This window comes from Ambystoma mexicanum, chromosome 11, assembly GCF_040938575.1.
Source record: "Ambystoma mexicanum isolate Mex_15411 chromosome 11, UKY_AmexF1_1, whole genome shotgun sequence".
NCBI classification, from domain to species: domain Eukaryota; kingdom Metazoa; phylum Chordata; class Amphibia; order Caudata; family Ambystomatidae; genus Ambystoma; species Ambystoma mexicanum.
Window position 1 is genome coordinate 706,240,429 of NC_090934.1, and position 20,247 is coordinate 706,260,675.

Sequence of the window (20,247 nt, forward strand, 5' to 3'; positions counted from 1 at the left end):
TAAGTAGCCTAAATCTTGGCTTTTGTATAGCGTTCACCAAACTGCGTGGCATTCATCTTTGGTTGTTTCTGCTGGCCACCTTTAAAATCACTAATGGTCTATAATAATCAACTGTTACGTGTTAAGGCAATTAGAAAAATAGTTAACAAAGAGTTTATAATGTTTTTATTTGTATTTTCTGGAGACTGCAATATGGCTGTTTTTCTCAATTTCCTTGTTAGAGCGTGTGCCTTCATTTTGATCAAATTAGCCAATGTATCTGTTGAGGTCGTAGTTTCACAGGAATGGGGTAAAACTAGTACCCCAAGGGTTGCCAGAGTCTCCTGGATTGCTCAGTGATTTCAGTCCCTTGGATAGCAGACAGGGAGGAGACCCGATATGTCTGATCCCATCCATGTCTTCACAGGAGCTGATGATACTCAGTGGTCCTTTGCCATGTGACTTGAACGTTAACCCCTGATTGCTGCTTCGTACATGCCTGTGGTAACTAGTTCTCCTGTTTATCAGTGCCATATATTGGCTGCTCCAGTGTGAAGTGCGTGTGATTACTTTAATTAATAGCCAGAAAGGCAGGTTGGTGGCTTTCAGCAGCCTCTCCAGGAACACAATGATGTTGCCATTGTGCCAACAACTGTATGCAGAATGTGGTTTGACTCTCAACATCATATCGACGGTTGCCTTAACCCTTTAACTGTCATAGGTTCCCCCCCCCATTACCAAGGCCTTTTTTGGTGATTTCAGTATGTCGCCATTCAATGCCTTTTAACTATTTTGTTACATGAGATATCTCGGCCAAATTTGGCCCCTTTTTTTCCCACATGTAAGCAATCGTAACGCCACCCAGGAATCCTAGGTTGCTGTAGGGGGGTCAGAGAAAATAAGCAAAAAGGGTGAACATTTTTGCTTTTTTCAAAAAATTCCAATAAAATGTGATACAAAGAAGCATGTGTTTTTTTTTCCTTGTAAGAGCTAGGAACAAATGGTTTGCTGTGCTGAATTCCCAAATTTCGTGGCTTTCAAGAACAGGTTGAGTGGAAACGAAAAAAAATTATTTTGATGTGGTTCTCAACCGTTTTGTGAGAGATAGGCGATTTTGGACATTTTTGCCAATTGGACATACATGGACTGAATGGAAGAAAAGGGTAGGAAAGCCGAATTGATGGACAGAAAGGTATACATTTCTGAAAAGTAGACAAAATTCCAACTTTAGGAAGGGGTGATTTGCGCAGGTCGGGCAACAACTAGGTAGGGGAAAATGCCATAGATTGTGGAAAAAGCGGGAAAAGGACCAAAAAAAAGGTATGTGGTGGACATGGTTGGCTTGGTATGGCAATCACTTCTATGAATTTTGAGAAAAGCAATGCTCCGCTACATTCCCCCAACTCTTGCAGTTAGGAAAGCACCCCTTTTTTGTAGTGTTTCACAAAACAAGCAATACCACAAGCCAAACACTGAGCCATGGTACACAGGAGTTTTATGCTTATGGCCTGAACAGACGTACTTAGCATGTGTAAATCAGGAAAACCAATGTGGTGAGGAACGGCAAGCATACATTTTTTGAAAAAGCACAGGCAGACCTTTTCGAGGGTAGGTGACTTGAGCAGGTTACAAAAGTGTATGGTGCCTAAAGCAGCGACTAAATGTGGGGTACATTTGGGAAATGAAAGGGTTGTGTGACAAAGGGCACCAGCAAATGGGTCCAACCGTTATGAAAAACACACAAACACAACAGATGTCATACCTTCCCGCGTTCCCACACGTGTCCCGATGAAAATGGTATCTCACATGTGTGGGTGCAACTACATGGGCGCTAAGGGCAAAGCCAAACACACCCCTAACCACAAGACTTTTCAGACATCTGAATTTCACGATTTTTCCAGATGGGCACACCATACAGATATGGGCCTCGGGTGTCCAAGCCACCAAGGAAAACTGGGAACCCCATGCATTTCTGAAAAGAGGACACCCGTGGGAATCCGCAGAGGTCTGCCTTGCGCAAATTGCCCAAGTTTTTATTAGCCACAATCCCCGACAAAGTGTGATATTTGGTGGGGGAAAAACACAATGTTCACTTTGTCTGGGGTTCTGGATAATAAATTCTGGGCCGCTTCGCGCAAGTCAGACCTCTTTGCATTACCACGGGTGTCCTCTTTTGGGAAATGCATGGGGTTCCCTGTTTTCCTTGCTGGCTTCGACACCCTAGCCCCAAATCTGTAGGTTGCCCACATGAACAAAATGTGCTATGCCGAAAGGCTTGGGTTTACCAGTGGGTTACCCTTTTCCTTTTGCGCCCCGGTAGGTACACCCATACATGTGAGGTACGGTTTTTGTACCTCACAAAAGCCAGAGGTGGAGCCTGGGCTTGCAGACGGACAACCCACATGGGAGGGCTCCGCTCCCAGGGAAACACCAATGTTCTGCTGGCATTAGGGGCAATTTATGGCCTGCCCCTGCAATTGTGTCCCAGCCCACCAGCATATCTGCCCAGACGGCCCATTCCCACCCACACCACCACCAATCCAGCCCCAGTCTCACCCACCCCACTGACAGTGGGCCCTAACCATAGAATAATAAAAAACAGTACTTGCATAACGTTGCAGCTGCTCACGTAGAAAAAGCTGTACACAAAAAAAAAATGTTCCCTACGGTACAATACCAGCAAAAACAAATAAATACTTTGCAAGCATGCCACCCCCCCCTTGTAAGCCATACCTGGTGGTCTACGGAATCTCTCCCTCAGTGAATACCCATTTGCCCCTTCCTACGGGCAGATATCTGCCCCCACGGAGATATCCTGCATGAGCTGCCCCTGCCACCCAAAAATCTGCCCCCAGGGAGGGCTACAAGGGGTGCCCCCCTTCCACTTGGGGTGGGAGGGATAGGGCCACCACCCTTTCATGCACTACAAAAAATCCCTGGTGGCTAGTGGGCCCCAAACGCCAACCCCTCTCCCCATTTCATTTTCAAATATCATTTTTTTTCTTCAAAATATCCCCACCCCTGGGAGCAGATGATCACCCATCTGCCCCCAGGGGTCTCTATGTATGTGCCCCCATGCTTTGGTGCCTCGGGGGAGAGGGGGCATCTTACCTGGTAAGCAGCCCCCCTCCCCCGCGTTACTAACATCTCCCTTGTGGTCCATTGGGATTGCTGGTCACGGATCGAGCGCTCTGCGCCCGATCCGTGACCAACAAGGCCGTCATAAATGGTGTCGTTGGAAAGGGGAGAATCTCCCCTTTCTAACAACACCACTTTTTGAACAAATCCCTGGTGGCTAGTGGGCCCCAAACCCCCTCCCACCTCCCCCTTCCTTCGAAAATATATATATATATATATATATTTTTTTTATCCCCACCGCTGGGGGCAGGTGATCACCCATCTGCCCCCAGGGGTCTCCAGAGCTGTCGTGCCATGTTTTGGGGGTTTGGGCCGGAGATCGAGCAGAGGGAGAAGGGAGCTTACCTTCTCTTTTCACTGCGGCAGCCGAAATTGGCTGCCACTGTGAATTTACTTTCAATTTCATGTCGGCATGCGTCAAACACGCCAACGTGAAATTGAAGGTAATACAACCCCCGGGCAGTGAAGGGGGACCTCCCCCTCTCATAGCCCGGGGGTTGGATTACAGTTTTGTGTGATCCCTGCTGTGCAGGGATCGCACAAAACAAAGTGCCGAAAAGGACGAGGTATCTCGTCCTTGGCAACAGGGAGGTAATCCCATACCCTCTGGGGACCACTACACATAACTTTGACTACAGGTGTAAGCAAAACTAACCTTTAGTATAAGTCTGTACCACACAGATTTTGGTAGCGAGCTGAGCAGCCACACTTCTCAAAAGGGAATGTGAGCTTGTAAGGGTGTTACACAGAGGTCTACAATGACAAGTATTCAGATAGACAATTATACTTAAGGTTTCTTGGTAAAACACTTCATTTATTACACAATCATTTATAAAGCATTCACTAAATGAGGTAACCAATATCGCTCAAATATTATACTACATTACTGATTACTAAGCAGTTGAGCTCCCTTGAAATCGGATCAAAATAGCAATGAAGTAGGAGCAAAAAGTAGGAGCAAAAAGGCATACGTTGATAAAACGAATATGACAGTTACTTTAAAACAGTGCAAATAGTTTGAGTTCACCAGGGGAGTTGATTCAATGCAATAGGTAGGCCAAAGTCCATGGGCTAGTGTTTTGTATAAGTAAAAACGGTTTTATGTATTACGGAAAAGTCTTTGCCACGGTTCTTAGAAGTAGTTCACAGAAGAAAGGTTTGTATGGCGGGTCACAAGCTGACTAGGCCTGCAAGTTGCCAAAGTTCCACGAACTTTCACGGTGAGAGGTAAGTTCTCTCGGTCGGGTTTTCACAGTACCTTATATTGAAGAAAAAGATGCAGCTGAAGACTTGGTTCCTGGGAGTTACTGCAGCTCTCGCTATTCCTGAGCCTCAGTTGTGGGGACAAGGGGAGGACGTCAGGGGACTCCTGCACTGCACGGGGATGGATCACAAAGCTGGCAAATTGGCAAATCTTCGATTCCGGTTTCTGTTCTTCAAGCACACAAGCTGGTGTCCTTCTCCCTGGTTAATCCTAACCAGCTCCAAGAATGCTATCCAGGTGGCTTACGAGTTGATTGGTCCCACCAACTCAAAGGAAGAAGTTGTCCTTGAAGGGGCTTCTCTGTCGAGGTGAACTTCACGATTCGCACCTGCAGCAGGGCTCCGCCGGGCAAACCAACGGTCCAGTAGTTGCAGCAGCCATCCTCTTCCAGCTCGTCTTCGGTTCTTTTGTTCCAGTGGTCGACTCTGCCTTTCAGTCCTAGAGACTCGCTTTTAAACCGTTTTCTCACATTCATTCCAGCCTAGCTGCCACTCACCCAGCAGGGTGGCTGTCCTTGCCGGACAGTCAGCCAGCCAATCACACCAGAATGCATTTGGGTCTCCTAGGGGACTAAGCACAGGGAGTTTCAGGCACCTCCTTCACTTCCTGCCCACCCCAGATACTCAGGCGCCAGAGGTGGTCTTCAGTCCTGAAGCCCGCCAATGGCATAGAAACAAAGGGACCAAACCTGGTTTGGCGCGAAGAGACAAACTCTAGAAGGACCTTTCTAAAAAGAAATGGTGAAAAAAGAAGACTGGGACCTGTTTAAACAAAGGGGGCGCAGGCGCCATCTTGAAAAACATGGCTCCTGCGATTTTTGACTACCGGTGTTCGCGGTCGGGAAAAATCATGGTAGTTAGTTGTAAAACCACTGCCACCAGCCATTTTGATAGGAAAGGGTAGCATTTGACTGTTACATGAGTTTTTAGACATAGGGGAGACTAGGTAACCCCTCCAGCCCTCTATTGTAAGATAGTGTGTTCTGGGTCTAGGAATTTAAAAAAGACTAGTAAAGTCAATTTAACTTTACATTCTCTCGGAAAACAGTAGTTTATCCCAGAGAAGGTATTTAAACCTTGGTACAGCCTAAAGGGCTCCCCTGTGTCACTGCACTGAGGGTGCTGTGTAACACACATGAAAAGATGATGCCTATGGTGTTGTCTTAAAACACCATAATCAAGGAACACAATAGTAAAACACACATCAAAATACATGAGAGAGTGGGAAAAAAGTCTCACACTCTCTCCAGGAAAAACAAACAAGTCCTCAAAATCCAGCAAAGTTGCTGGGGAAGGGGATTAGCACATTTATGAGAATTCTTCCTAACAGTCACAGAAGTGTCAGATGGTCTGTGTTCTATTGATGGTGTGACTTTCAGTTCAAATACTCGGCAAGCAATAACTTTACATCCAAGGTAAAACCTCTTAAAGATGGAATGTTTGATGTCAGCTGTCCAAGTAACAGCCAGTTCCATGGTGGCCGTGGGAAGCTGAGATGAAGGTGCGGCTGCGCCAGTGAGGGCTGCCGCAGCTGAATTAGGTAAGTGGTGGTGGTTAATAAAGACAAAAAAAACTGGAGACGGAGGGTGGGGGGAAGGTGGTGGCAGGGGAGCCGGCCGTCGGGTGGCTTGGAACGTGGGCTTACACTGGCGGTTCAAGCCATGTTGCTAGCCACCTGATTGGCTGGCTCCACCACTAAGGGTGTTAATTAGCATTATGGCCACTTGTCGTGTATAACTCGGAGGACTATGGCCCCAGAAATAGGGCTCAAGGAACATAACCCTAGCATTGCCCTCTGGCACAGGGATATAACACTATTAACACCTTACCACATGGTATGGTCGTAAGCATTCATCCTTCTTTGGAAAAAAATTAAAATGAGCAACGGTCAGTAGGCGGCTGTGTGAGTAGATCACATTTTTTTTTTTTTGTCAAGACCATTGCGTCTGGAAGTCATGTGGATGGCTTATGGACATCAACAAAGTGAAGGATAACGACAGGCATAAGAGGAAGGGAGAGGAGCAAGGTAAGTATGGCGAACTAGGGATGGGAGGGGGAGCGGAGCCAGAAGCATCAGGAGTGGTGGCTACCATTTTAGCAAGCCATTGGGATCCATGGCAATACCATTGATTATTACTGGAAGGCTGGGATCCTGATTGGCTGTCAGAAATCTATTCTGGGTGGTGATGGAAGCTGTCAACAGGGAAAAATTCTGTTGATAATTCAAGGCATATGGTTAGGGCGCTCATCAATAAGAGCTATTTATCATGTTTAGCAGTGATGCAGAAAGACATCCAAATGCTGTCAAATGTTTGCTGATGCTGAACTGCTTGAGGGAGTTTCAGAATAGTTCCTGTCATGATTTTTTGGAATTGAGGATCATGATGATCTATTGTAAAGTAAGTAAATTGACAAGTAGATTGGAAGTCATCTGACAAAAATGTGTGCAAAGTAGGTGGATACTGAGTTGGCTCTTATTTTGCTTTGAATTGGGGTGTGCTTGAAATTGTATCATTTTCTCGGTTGTAGATTCTCTGGAGTTTGTCACTAAATGGCTACAAGAAGCAGCAGATGAGCTCGCTGGTGTGAAGCACGAGGATCCACCATGTTCAGATGTTGGTGCAGTGGCTGTCGGTAGAGTTCCCTCGTTGAGCCGAGTAGATGTCCTGAACCACGCTTATCTTAAACTGCTGAAATGGGATCATAATAACACACCTTTCCCAGAGGTATGTGTTTGAGCCAATTGTGACTCATTGATCCCCACACAGAATCACCTGGTGTGCAGTATAATGCGAATGATATAATTGATTCATGTATTGCTTCGTTTTCACATTTGTACATTAGCTAATAATGAGCAAATGGACTTCCACTAGATTTTATGAGAAATACCCCGTTTTTATAATTTATGTTCATTCTCTACAATGGGAGTGTTTCGACATCTCAGGGTTGGCATTCCAAATGGGCTATTTCTGTACATTAGTCTGGGATATTTTATGAGAATTAGCATTTCTGTTTTTCAGCATAGGCAATGTATAATTGGACTGCTTTATGTACCAAAATATTGCCCCTAGGCCTAGGATCTGTACCCTATGAGAAGAAAAAAAATGTCCACTACCTTTTGTGAAATATTAATTTTCCTTTTGTACTCAATCTTTTTATCAATTGTTTTATTCACATTTATAAACGGTGTACAATTAAATGTACTATGTTTTCCATGAATCTGCAGTGCATTATCAAATGGACATGTGTTTCGTGCAGTAAAAAAAAAGGCGAGGGAGAGACGCATTCAGCTTGTACCTGGTCTACAGGCGGTTGGATCCATAAAACCACTGGCTGCAATTAGCAAGTGTCAGCAATAAGGATTGTGTATTGACATTCTTAAAGGGGCACCCTCGGGCTATGTGACCAAATACTCTAATATTGTCACTCAATAAGCAGTATTACAAAGCTGCAGATATACATTAATAGATCCCAAGAAGATATTTCACATTTTTTGTTGTAACTACAATCACTGAGAGGAACCCATCAACAACCTGGCTTTCATATACCTCGAAAGACTTTGTCAGATGTGAGCAGTGTAATGTGTGTGCCTATTGCTGTTAGAGAGATTTCACTCGTGTGACATTAAATACATTGTACAGATTATAGAATTATACAACTTGCACATCGAGACATGCACAATATATAGGTTGTTATTTGCCCATCGGAAACTGTAATCCAGAAGTCCATCTAGGTGATTAGGACAAAGAATATTTCATAACCTGTTTCAGTCCACTTCCACAAGGGAAATCTAGGGTCATTAGTAGGTATACATTTTTTTGGCATAAAGCAAGTTTAACATGTGAAAACAATGGAGTCGCTCTTGATATGCTGTTCAGACAAAGGCTTGCAGGTGGATTATTAGACTATTTTCAGAACAACTCTTAGGTCTGAACAAAGAGGCGCGAATGTGTACATTCTTGTGAGTTAGAAGTGTGTTTGTATGCAAAAATGTTCAGTTGCTTTAGAGAAAATGCCAGCTAGGAGCCTGTGAAACAGGAATAAGCAAGCAGTTTTATACTTACGTTTGACTTTGTGCTATGTCGAGGTACTGCTAATGGGTTTCAGCAGAATGCATTTTATTGCAAGATGCACTTTATAAGCACACTTTATGACCTTATGGTATGGAAACTGAGTTACTGTTCGGGATAATCCAGCACTTTGAAATTATGTACTTTACTGCAGCACACTCTCTGAACATGCACTTTAATGCGATAGCTGGACTACTTCGTTTACTCAGGTTCCCCATCGGAAATGGAAATATATATTTGAAGTTATAGTCTTGTGAGGAAAATTGTGACCTAAAATAAAGAAATTGTATTATGAGAAACATTTTGGCTAACATGTTTTAATATAGTTCTTCGAGTGGCATTTGGTAAGACATTGTATTTCTTGACATACTGCATAGAGCAATGTTTGAAGTATTGTGCGTCTTCTAGGTCTGTGTTTTATTACTATATATCATGGGTAGAATTGAAGATAAATGCAGCCAAGCGGATCTGCTGGCTAAAAGTTGCGTGGAGAAATCACTTTACAATTGAAACGCAAAAGTAATGTGTACGCTCACTTCTTTTACTGTGAAACAAATAAGCATGTTTATCTGTGACTGGATTGTCTGTGGTCTTCCTTTGTTGACGTGGTGGTGATGGGGCTGCTGTAGTAGGCACTGTCATGGCTGAGGGATCAACAGACAACTTGAAGCCAGAGAATCAGTTTACTTGCTCTAATGGCATAACCCGAAAAGAGGGGATTCTTGACGGGGTACAAAGGGTTACATTTCAAATGGATTGTGTCCTCCCATGTATTCCTCATCTTAGATATTGTCTGCCAGCCTTGCTGCTTCTTTGGAAAATGTTCGCCAGAGGGCGCTGTGCTCAAGGCCGCAGAGTCGTAGTCCCTCGAAGGCCGCCATCGAATGTCAACGTCATCCGTCGGATAAAGGGCTGGAGCCGCACCCGTTGGTCTCAGTTCCGGTTTTCCAAGCTTCTGTTTCGTGTTTCGAAACCGCGCGTCAGTTCTTTCATTGAAAATATGTCTTCATCTTCAACTCCTACCCCACCCAAGACTGGTTTTAAGAAATGTCTGAAGTGTGGAAGGAAGATGTCCATTACCGATCCTCACCGCAACTGCCTTTGGTGCCTCAGCCCTGACCTTCGGGTCGACGAGTGTGGTTGTGTCAGGCGATGTCGAGTAAGGCTCTTAAGGAACGCCAAGGTAAGATTGCGGTGGGAGAGGAGTCTTTTAAGTCCGCAAAAAGACAAAAAGACTCAGGAGAGTCGAGTAGAAAATCTCGATACGAGTCGAGGTCGTAGAGTCGCTTGAGGAAATCATCCTCCTCTTCATCTAAAAAATCGAAGCAGCGACGTCACAGATGTTCTTCCTCTTCTTCCTCCTCGCCTGAGAGTAGATTTATTTCATGTCCTTCTAAGCATGATTCCCCTAAAAAATGGAGGCCTATAGGGCTTCAATGTTAAAACATTTGGAGAAGGCAGCCCTGTCCCCCTCGAAGTCGCGTGAAGAGCTTGCCCCTGTCCACTCCAAGAGTGACCGAGGGAAATCTAAAACTAAATACGCAAAATCTGACAAAGTCGAGGGAGTCCTCGGAGGAAGAATCTCCGGCGCCTCATGAGAGAAAACAAAAACCTCTGGTGCATAAATCGAGGTTCACAGAGTACAAAATGGCATCATCGTTGAAGTCGAGCATCGACTCATCCTTCGACGACTGCGTCGAAGCCATTACCAAACATGGCGTTGGTACCTTCAGCCACAGTGTCGAAGCCTTCCTCGATGACATTGAAGCCTTCCTCGATGACCTCGAGAATTCCCTCAAATATATCGAAGCCAGCGTCTATTCCATCGATGCCTTTGTCGAGGAAATCTTTAATACCAATACCCACAGCAACACCTATGGCTAAATCTAGATCAATGCCACAAGCTTTACCAGATAAAATCTTCCATCCTCAGCCCAGGCAGGAATTTTTTAGATCCATGTCCTCTATCTTTGAGGAACACTCCTCTGATCAGAATCTTACATCAGCTGGTGTTAAATTTGGGACAAGAGAAGTTCCTGAGGAACTAATAGACCCAAATACCAAAATAGCTGACCTTTATGACTGCCTTCAATCGGCCAGTGGCCTAGATACCTTCCCTGAGGTCGTATTTGAAAGAGCAGACCATGCAGAACCTGGGTATAGGAACCTCATGGGAAGGGTCATCGACTTCATGAGGTGAAAGACAGTGTCCCCGAGTTATGACTAGGATGACATGACAGATATTATTGATGAAGGGCCACAGAAGGACCCGATCCTTCCTTTCCACAAAGCTCTGCAAAAAAGAGTAATGGCGAATTGGGAAAACCCAGAATCTTTACCAGCTGTCAATAAAATATTTGTGGGAAAGTACAGACCTTCATCTTCAGATCCAGAATATGTGTCTAAGCATCCCTCAGCTGAGAGCTTGCTGATTCAAGCTGAGACTGTAAATAGGCAATCAGCTTATCCTTCCATGCCACCTGACTGGGACGACAAGAAGACTGATGCTTGGGCGAGGAAAGTCTTTACTTCGGGCTGTATGGCCCTTAAATCTACTAATGTAACTTGTACTTTAGCTAGATTTACATACACCTTGTGGGACTGTTTGAATGCAGAGGCTGAACACATCCCGGAGGGTGAGGAACGGGATGGTTTCCTGGCGATAGTAAGGGATGGAAAGGAGGCTATGGAGGTGTGCCTCAAGTCCGGACTGGACACTGCTGATAGTGTGAGCAAGTCCATGGCGTCTAGCACGGTTTTACGCAGATTTGCTTGGCTGAGGAAATCTGGTTTTGCATCTGATGTACAGTCCAGGTTACTCAACATGCCCTTTGACAGCTTGAGGCTGTTCGGCAGCAAGGTGGACGAGAGTTTGGAGAAGCTGCAGTCCTCGAAAGCGGCAGCTAAATCATCAGCGCCGCTATAAAACAGCCACAAAAACATTCATACGCAGGGTCATCTTCCTGGAGAAACCGTCCTTTTCGTTTCTACTCCTCTTTTGGAAGAGGGAAGGGGCAGGCCAGTCAAAGAGGTCAACAGAGAAGACCCCCTCATGGTGGAAAGGGAAAAGGTGCTAGATCAGCCCCAGCAGTGGCTACTTCATCCTCAGCTGCTGCAAAACCACTCTGAGGTCTTTACCCACAAAACCCCGGTGGGAGGCAGGCTCACTCTGTATCTGAACGAATGGTGGGGCATTACGTAGGATGCCTGGGCGCTAGAGATAGTGACCCATGGTTACTGCCTTCCTTTTCATCAAAGACCGCAAGATCATCCACAGGGAGCCAGCTCTGTCAAAATTCCAGACCCACTCCTTGTGCAGGAGATTTCAACCCTGCTAGATAAAGGTGCAATAGAACATGTACCAGGAAGGGCGGAGGATTGTGACCCATCTTGGACTTAAGAAATGTTAACAAATTCCTCAGGAAGTACAAGTTCAAGATGGTGACCCTTTATCAGATCCTTCAGACTCTTCAACATCCGGACTGGCTGGTATCATTGGACCTACAGAATGCTTACTTTCATGTGCCATCCGTCTCAAGCACAAAGTACCTGAGGTTCACAGTTGGCGGATTTCACTATCAGTTTCGAGTTCTGCCATTTGAGTTGACCTCTGACCTGAGGGTTTTCACCAAGCTGATAGCGGTAGTGGCAACGAGTCTCAGGAGAGAGGGGGATTTACATCTACCCTTACCTGGACGATTGGCTAATCAGGGAAAGTTCACCCGAACGAGCCTTTGACCATCTAACTGTGACCTGTCACTTCCTGCACAAGCTGGGCTTCTCCATCAATTACAAGAAGTCACAAATGATTCCAAGCCAAAGACTTCCAATTCATCGGAGCTGTCTTAGATACAGTTCCCCAGAGAGAGAGAGAGAGAGTTCCCCACATTCTGCAGATGGTAACAAGGTTTCAAAATGCCCAACCACCGCCAGCTTTCGATTTTCTAAGGTTGTTAGGCCTCATGGCATCCTGCATCTTTCTGGTGCCAGAGGCCAGGTTGAGGATGTGATCCCTTCAATGGGCCCTCAGGTCCCAGCTTTCGGGAGAGATGTCAGATCTTCTGCAAGACCCGGCCAGAGTGGGCCAAGGTCTTCTATGGTGGGCTTGCAAGGAAAATATCCTCAAGGGAGAACCTTTTTGGCAACCATGGCCGGAGATAATAGTAGTGACGGACGCCTCACTCACAGGGTGGGGAGCCCATACCAACGATCTGACAATCAGCGGTCGTTGGTCTCCATCGGAGTCCAAACTACACATCAACCTTTTGGAACTGAGGGCAATCGGACTAATGCTGAAGGCCTTTCTGCCCTCTGTACGGGGAAAGAATGTCCTGATAATGACTAACAACACAGTGGCTATGTACTACCTCAACAAAAGAGGAGGCGTAGGATCACTCCCGCTGTGCAGAGAGGCAGTGCAGCTCTGGTTTTGGGTAATGCAAGAAGGAATCTCTCTATCAGCAGTTCACCTAGCCGAGAGAAGTACACAGCGGCAGATGCTCTGAGCAGGCAGAGCAGTCTCCCACGAGTGGGAACTAGCTCAGGAAGTCCTTCTATAGATCTTTGCCCTTTGGGGGACCCCCCAAGTGGATCTGTTCGCGACCGAAACCAACCAGAAGTGCGAACAGTACTGCTCAAGGAAATTTCCCCCAAAAGGAGCTCTAGGGGACACGTTCGTAGTGGACTGGGTATTTCCACTCCTATACGCGTTCTCTCCAGTCCCCGTGATTCCTCAAGTAATCCGGAGGTTGAGAAAGTTCAGGACAACCATGATCCTATTTGCCCCGGATTGGGCCAGGAGAACGTGGTACCTGGACCTTCTGGACATGTCCATCTGCCCTCCAATTAGTCATCCACAAAGAGAGGATCTCCTCTCGCAAAAGGAAGGTCAAGTTCTCCATCCAGAGGTCAAAGCTCTCAGCCTTCACGCATGGCTTCTGAGAGGCTGAGGTATAAGGATTGGGACCTTCCGGACGACGTTATGGAGATTTTGCTTTCAGCCAGAAGTCCAGCAACAAAATCCTTGTACTGATGTCGTTGGAAGAAATTCAGTAAATGGTGTAGGGATAAGGATGTGGACCCTTTTCAATGTAGCACTCCCATGGTGCTTTCTTTTCTATTACATCTGGCCAACTCGGGGCTCCAAGTTGGCACTATTAAAGGATATTTAGCAGCACTACCTTCAAGCGCTCCTCCGAAGAAGTTTCTTATTTTAAAATGCCTTTAGTTGTTCAATTTCTTAAAGGCCTAACGAATGTGTTCCCTCCAACACCTTTTCAAGTTCCTATCTGGGACTTGAATTTAGTTTTAAAATTTCTTATGTGTGCCCCCTTTGAGCCTTTACATTCTTGTCCTTTAAGGCTCCTAACTCTAAAAACTGTTTTACTAGTGGCTTTAACATCAGCCCGCAGGGTGAGTGAGTTGCAGGCGCTCTCTTGCAAGCCTCCTCACACCATTTCCCACAAGGATAAGGTCATTTTGAAGGTCAAACCTTTTTCCTTAACTAAAATAGTTTCAGATTTCCATCCGTCACAAAACATCACTTTACCTTCCTTTTACCATCCTTCGCACGCTAGTAAAGAGTAGGAAAGGTTCCACAGGCTGGACTCTAAAAGGGCTCTCGGCTTTTATATCTCTAGAGAGATTTAGACAAACTGACCAGTTGTTTGTCGGTTACACTGGACACAAATTGGGCCTTGGAGTATCCAAACAAATTTTATCCAGATGGATAATTCTGCAATATCTGAGTGTTACATATTGGCCTCCAAATGGACAATGGGCTCTTTCAACCAGGGGCATAGCAAATTCTACGGCTCTTCAGAGGGGTGTTCCGATGCAGGACATTTGTGTGGCGGCCACCTGGTCGTCCATGCGAACCTTTTTAAAACATTACTCTTTAGACTCCACTTCTTACCAAGGAGGCCTTTTTGCAAAAGCCGTCCTTCATTCAGTACACAATTTAAAAACTCTGGTAGTCCCTCCTCCAAATTACAATTGCTGTGGGAGTCTATCTAAGATGAGGAATACGTGGGAGGACACAATCCATTCGAAGAACAAGTTACTTACCAACTGTAACGTTCTTTCACTGGATGTTCCTCCCACGTATTCCTCATCGACCCTCCGGACCTACGCCTCTGTACAGTTTTTACGCTTTTTGCACTTGTACTTCCTTAAGAGCCTGACGTCCTTCGATGTCTGATAGAACTGATGTGACCCTTAACACCCAAAAAACATAACTGAGACCAACGGCCGTGGCTCGAGCCCTTTATACGACAGATGATGTCGACATTTGATGGCAGCCCTCGAGGGACTACTACTCCAAGGCCTCCAGCACAGCGCCCTCTGGCGAAAATTTTCCGAAGAAGCAGCATGGCTGGCAGACAATATCTAAGATGAGGAATACGTGGGAGGAACATCCAGTCGAAAGACCGTTACAGTTGGTAAGTAACTTGTTCTTCTGTTCGGACCAGGATCCTCAGTCCTTTGCTCTTTCCCCAAAAGAACTGCACCTTTTCCTGTGGCAGGTAGGCACTCGGTCTCTGTGGTTTTGAGTGGACCTGCTCTTCTTCCTTCGTATGGGATTGAGTAGTAAGGGAAAGGAAAACCTATCTTGCCCTATTTCTAAGAGGGCTTGCCCTACCTCAACGAAAAGGACTCTGTCAGGATGTCCAATAAAGTAAAATGTCCACCGTCCTGTCTCCAAACCTATTTCCGTCCCTTACACTCTAACTAAGGAACTAAGGAAAAACTGGGTGTCTTCTTGATCCAGAAGGAGGCTTCTCTCGTTCTGGATGTCAACTAAAAATAGTTTTGTTCTTAGACTTAAAAGTTCTTGATGTTGGATGCTCCTCAAATGTATACTAAAACACAACAGGATTAATGTTGAATTGCCTTCCCTTCCCTTCTCTTTTCTTTCAGTTTCTTATTTCACAAAAAACACAGTTACCAAGTATTGGGGGAGTCGCTTCCCCTGATTGTTCTCCGGTTCACAAATGTAACATCAAATCTGGTTCACTAGCTCACTATTCTGCCAGACTTGACTGTAGATCTTCTTATTTCACAAAACACACAGTTCCCAAATATCAGGGGGTGTCGCGTCTCCCAGCACACACTCTGCTCCACACCCTACGAATGCACAAATTAGCCCACACCCGACTCCCAGCACACACCGTGCTCCACACTCTACGAGTGCACGAATTAGCCCACACCCATTTAGCGCACATCCAGTCGCCATCCACCAGGGCAGCCCACATCCAGTCACCATCTACCAGGGCATTCAAAACCTACAGGCTCGCACTCCGAAGCGGCAACCTCCCGACAGACATGGTAGAGCTCTGTTTGGCAGTCTGGGAGTATTGCGACCCTCCCTCCGTTGGCAGCTGAAATGGAGACTCCTGTTTGTTTGGCGCAACAGACATCGTACACGGAGAGTCATGTGTCACGTGATGGGACTTGCACAACAACCTTGTTCACCTTGTATCACGTGCAATGTTCCCTCTAAGCTGTACGCATGTGCGTTTGCCCAGCTTCCTTCTGGGTGCCGCTCAGAAGATTTTTAGCAGCGCACACAAACAATTCTCACCTTTTCAACAAGATTTTATAAGGCACAAACTACAGCAATTAACCTGACATTTTCTTTCTCTTAAAATAACAAACTATTCTTGATATTCCAGCTCAAATATAGGATACTTGCTGTAAGTATTCAGACTACATGAGTGTGTAACCTTATCCCACACTTCGTCTTCTTTGTACGTATGATACGCAAGTGCTTTGAAGCGGTCCTCTTGCAAGTTAACGCAATATAAAAAATCAAATATTAATTTCCCCTCTAAGGATTTCGAGTAGCCAAATGTGATGTAGAGTCTCCCACTTTAGCATTGCTACCGGTACCCTGTAAGTGGAGAGCAACATAGCAATATCATTTTCTTGGCCTACAAGTGAATGAATAGGAATTTTCATAAAAAGCTAGGTTTTTGGGACTAAGAGCAAAGTCGACGACTGGAGGACAACATCCGAAGCAGAAGATGAGCGAAGACACCAGCAGCACCTTCCTGGGCCATTAAGTGCCCAGTGAAGCCCTGCAGCTGTTTTATTTTTGAATTGACAGGGAAGACCCATAAAGGACAACTTCCTCCCTTAGGCTGGTGGGACCACCTAGCCTCGAGACAAACTATTTTGGCACAACCTCCGACTTGCGGCAACTTTCCTACGCTGCAGAAGTTCAATACCCGGGGTACATCGACCACTTGTGGGTGCATTGTCTTCTGAAGTCCAACCATTCCCCTTTCAATTTCCCCTCCCCTCTCCCCTGCATTTGTGTGATCTCAATGTAACTTGGCCTAGTAAGATCGCTTGTCTCTGTCCCTTGCCTTGTCGTCGCTTGAAACATCATATCAAGGTACTGTGGTGCTTGGGGTATTTTATCCTCTTGCCACTTGGGGTGCTTCCTATCTTTGGGAGTGTGATTTAACCCTACACTAAGTTTACCTCAACTTACCTGCACTGGCCTTACAGCTTGTGCTTTCCAAAGGTGATTCCTCTCGAGTTGCTGTGATTTCTCTTTTCAACACTGACGATTTAAGAAATATTTTCTAAGAAGGGCATCAGAACTTTGACTTTGTCCATTGACTTTGGCTGTCCTGGCTCCCTAAAGGCCTCCTTCTGAACCGATTAGCTTTGGCCGTGTTTGTTCCTTTACAGTTTTTAAATGTTGAACACTTTAATGCTGAGATAATTGACTGCCTGCATCCCTTTGGGAGAAAATAACTTTTCTTTTCACCTATCAGTCTGTTCTGATCCAAGCCTAATCTTTCCTTCCTTTAAAACTCAATATTGCAAAGGTGATACTATATACATGCTATAATGACGCCACCTCAGGGTGCTGGAACATGTGCAACATATGAATGACTTATTCACCTGCTTTATTGTTCACTGTTTGAATTTATTCCTAACTTGGGATTAATGTTACAGCTAATTAATGCTTTTTAAAGAATGCTTTAATTATCTTAGTTTTATAATAAATATGTATTTATTTTGTACACAAAGTGTTTAATTGGATACTTGTATTTACTGGTTTCATTGCACCGCTCTACAGCTCACATTACCCCTCTTAAAATAAGCCTGGATGCTCAGTCACACTACCAACTTGTGTAGTACAGGCCTATATTAAAAGGTGGGTTACCTAATACCACCGAGATAAGTCGTGTGTAGTTTCACACCAGTTACACTGTACTAATTCTTACCTAACGGGCACATTTTCCTTTTTTTGGGGGGGGGGGGTGGATGGTGTGTATAGGTCTCTTAGCTGTAAGATTGGTGTTATCACAACTCACAGGACAACTTAATGTGAATAGTAAGCAGAGGCACAGGAATTTGGATCATCACGTTCAGAGGTGCAGTTATTCTGATGCAATTATCATTCTTAGACAAATTATTAGCAGTGTGTTCTTCTGGTCCTTGTATTACTTCATTAAAGTGGCACTGGAATTCCTATTGGCATGTTTTTTGACACATTGCTTTTAATTGCCATCAATCCATCTGCAAATGGTGTATCCTGTCTGAATTAATTGACAGCTTAGATCGTTTTGTATTACCAAAACAAATATCTCTTGTGTTTTTCCAGAAGAACATTTGCAAGTTACTCTGGCAGATGTTGAAGTCTTGGATTGGTTGATGAGTTCTCTTTATAAAATAAAACATTTTCTTTAACCTTGTGTTTGGAAAATGCACCTTTTACACAGATTTGTAAAGAAATGCGGTGGTTGGGAAGAGGAAACTCCTTTCCAAACTCTCTTCTGAGATGGTAGTTCACAAAATACGCATGCTCAGAAAATACGCATGCTCAGAAAGTGGCTTACTTCATTAGTCAGTTGCGCACATGGAAAATATGTGCACAACAGCCAACTTGTTCTGCACATAGAGAATAATAATTAGAGGGAACATTGATCACACGACAAGTTTCTCACGCTTCCGTGATTCACATCACGTGACAACATCAAACAGTTTAAATGCGTTGGAAGACACGGAAGCAGTGCTTCACAGCTGCTTTCCTTAAGGACTGTTTGGCGCTTTGTTTTGATCGGATTCTTGATACTAGGACCACGGACTGCTGCACGGATTGTTTTTCCTACGCCCTGCATCACCATTGCTTCGGACATTGTTATTGTCTTCCTCTGGCTCCCGACCTCGGATTCTGCATACCGGACTGTCTAACGGATCATTTTTTGCTTGCACTTTCGGCTCTTGAATTTCCTACTGGCGTTTGACCTCGTTTTGCACACTGGACTGCCACGCACTACGTTTTGTGCATTTCGTATTGCTTCAGGTGTTCATCTGTTACCTAAGTCTCACTGGAAACCTGCCTCATGGACTCTGTCCTTGGTCCCTGCTGTCCCTGATCACATTCGGGCTGTAATTACATTACATCTAGGTAAGCTGTGCTACGATTGGTTCTTGTATTTATATATATATCAGCCACATTGCACCACTTGAATAATTACTCATTGCCTTACAGTGCTCAGGGGGTTCCAGATTGACGGGTCACTACACACCTGTGGCCTCAAAGATTGCACAGGCAGTGATTGTTTTTCTGCCTGTGTGGTACTTGGGGACTGAGATATTTTTAATCTGCACGACCATCAAGATCAGAACAGAGGGTCGTCTCTTCCCCTGTTTGTTCTCTGGTTCACAAATGTAACATCAAGTCTGGTTCACTGTCCTGCAAGACTTGAGTGTAGATCTTAGTGTTCCAGAAAATGTCCCTGCTATTGGCAATGGTTCCTCAACCCCTTATCTTCACTCCTTGCACGTCTCTCTCTTGTGTGGGTCCCAGACCCCTCTGGGTTGTGTTGGGACCTCCCTGACTTGCTGTGGAGCCCAGCTCCTGAATTAAGTGCTACTTCCGACTGATCTGGGTCCTTGATCCCTGTGTGCTGTTCTTGCGGTGCTTCCCCGACTTGATTTGGGTCCCAGGCCCCGCTTTTATTGCATGTAGTACCAGGCCTGGTTCATTAACCTGCCAGGCACTGTTTCTCATATATCTTTCTTAGTTTTTCCCAAGTACTGGTACAAAGGAGATGGGGTTCTTCAGCCTTCCCCAACCACCTCCTTAATTCTTATTTATCTCTACCATCCTCTACGGTAACCCAAGTACCTTTTGTGGCATTACCGGCTTGCTCAGATGGCTTTGCAGAATTGCTTCTTCCTGCTGCGGGCTTCTGTATGCATTCCAGTAATCTCTGCGTGTCTGTGCAGCGTTCCCAGGTCTGGTCCCTCTCGGCATGTGCTTCTTGGTCCAACTGCGTGGTCCAACTCCTGGACTCCCCCCAGGGCTTCCGATTCTCCAGCCTTGTCAACGGGAACAAAGCGTGTGTTCAGTGAGGCTCTGTCAGCCTTTCCTGTTCTCTGTGGCAAACCTCTAGCCGGCTCTGGGTTACTGCAGGTAGGATCTGACTGTCCATCTTCCCTTCTTATCTTTGGCTCTATCTCTAGTTGACTGTAACGCATATGTTGGTTTCACAGTGGGATTTTGCCTCCTTGACTGTTCTTCCTATCAGTGGTGGTATGAACTTCATCTGTGTAGCCCTCACTCTTCCTCGTCCTAGTATGGTCTCTATGGATGGGGTCTTCTACCCTACAGGAATACAGTGATGTGTTGGGTACCACCAAGAACTGAGTGGGGTGAGAGGAAAGGGGGGGACAGAGATGCAGGGGGTGCATACAGCGTTCTCCCAAGATAGTCCTCACTGGTCCCATAGAGGCTTTCCCTCCCCATGAGATCCACCCGCTGAGTACCACT

General features: G+C 45.4%; 1 protein-coding gene across 1 annotated transcript in view; it reads left to right on the forward strand.

The window, feature by feature from the left end:
- The window catches only part of TCP11L1 (t-complex 11 like 1), a 666,815-nt gene that overhangs the window by 290,455 nt on the left and 356,113 nt on the right, over nucleotides 1–20,247 (forward strand). Inside the window, exon 7 of the mRNA XM_069623576.1 lies at nucleotides 6,910–7,106. Coding sequence (XP_069479677.1) covers nucleotides 6,910–7,106 — 197 coding nt within the window. The remainder of the gene's footprint in view (nucleotides 1–6,909; nucleotides 7,107–20,247) is intronic.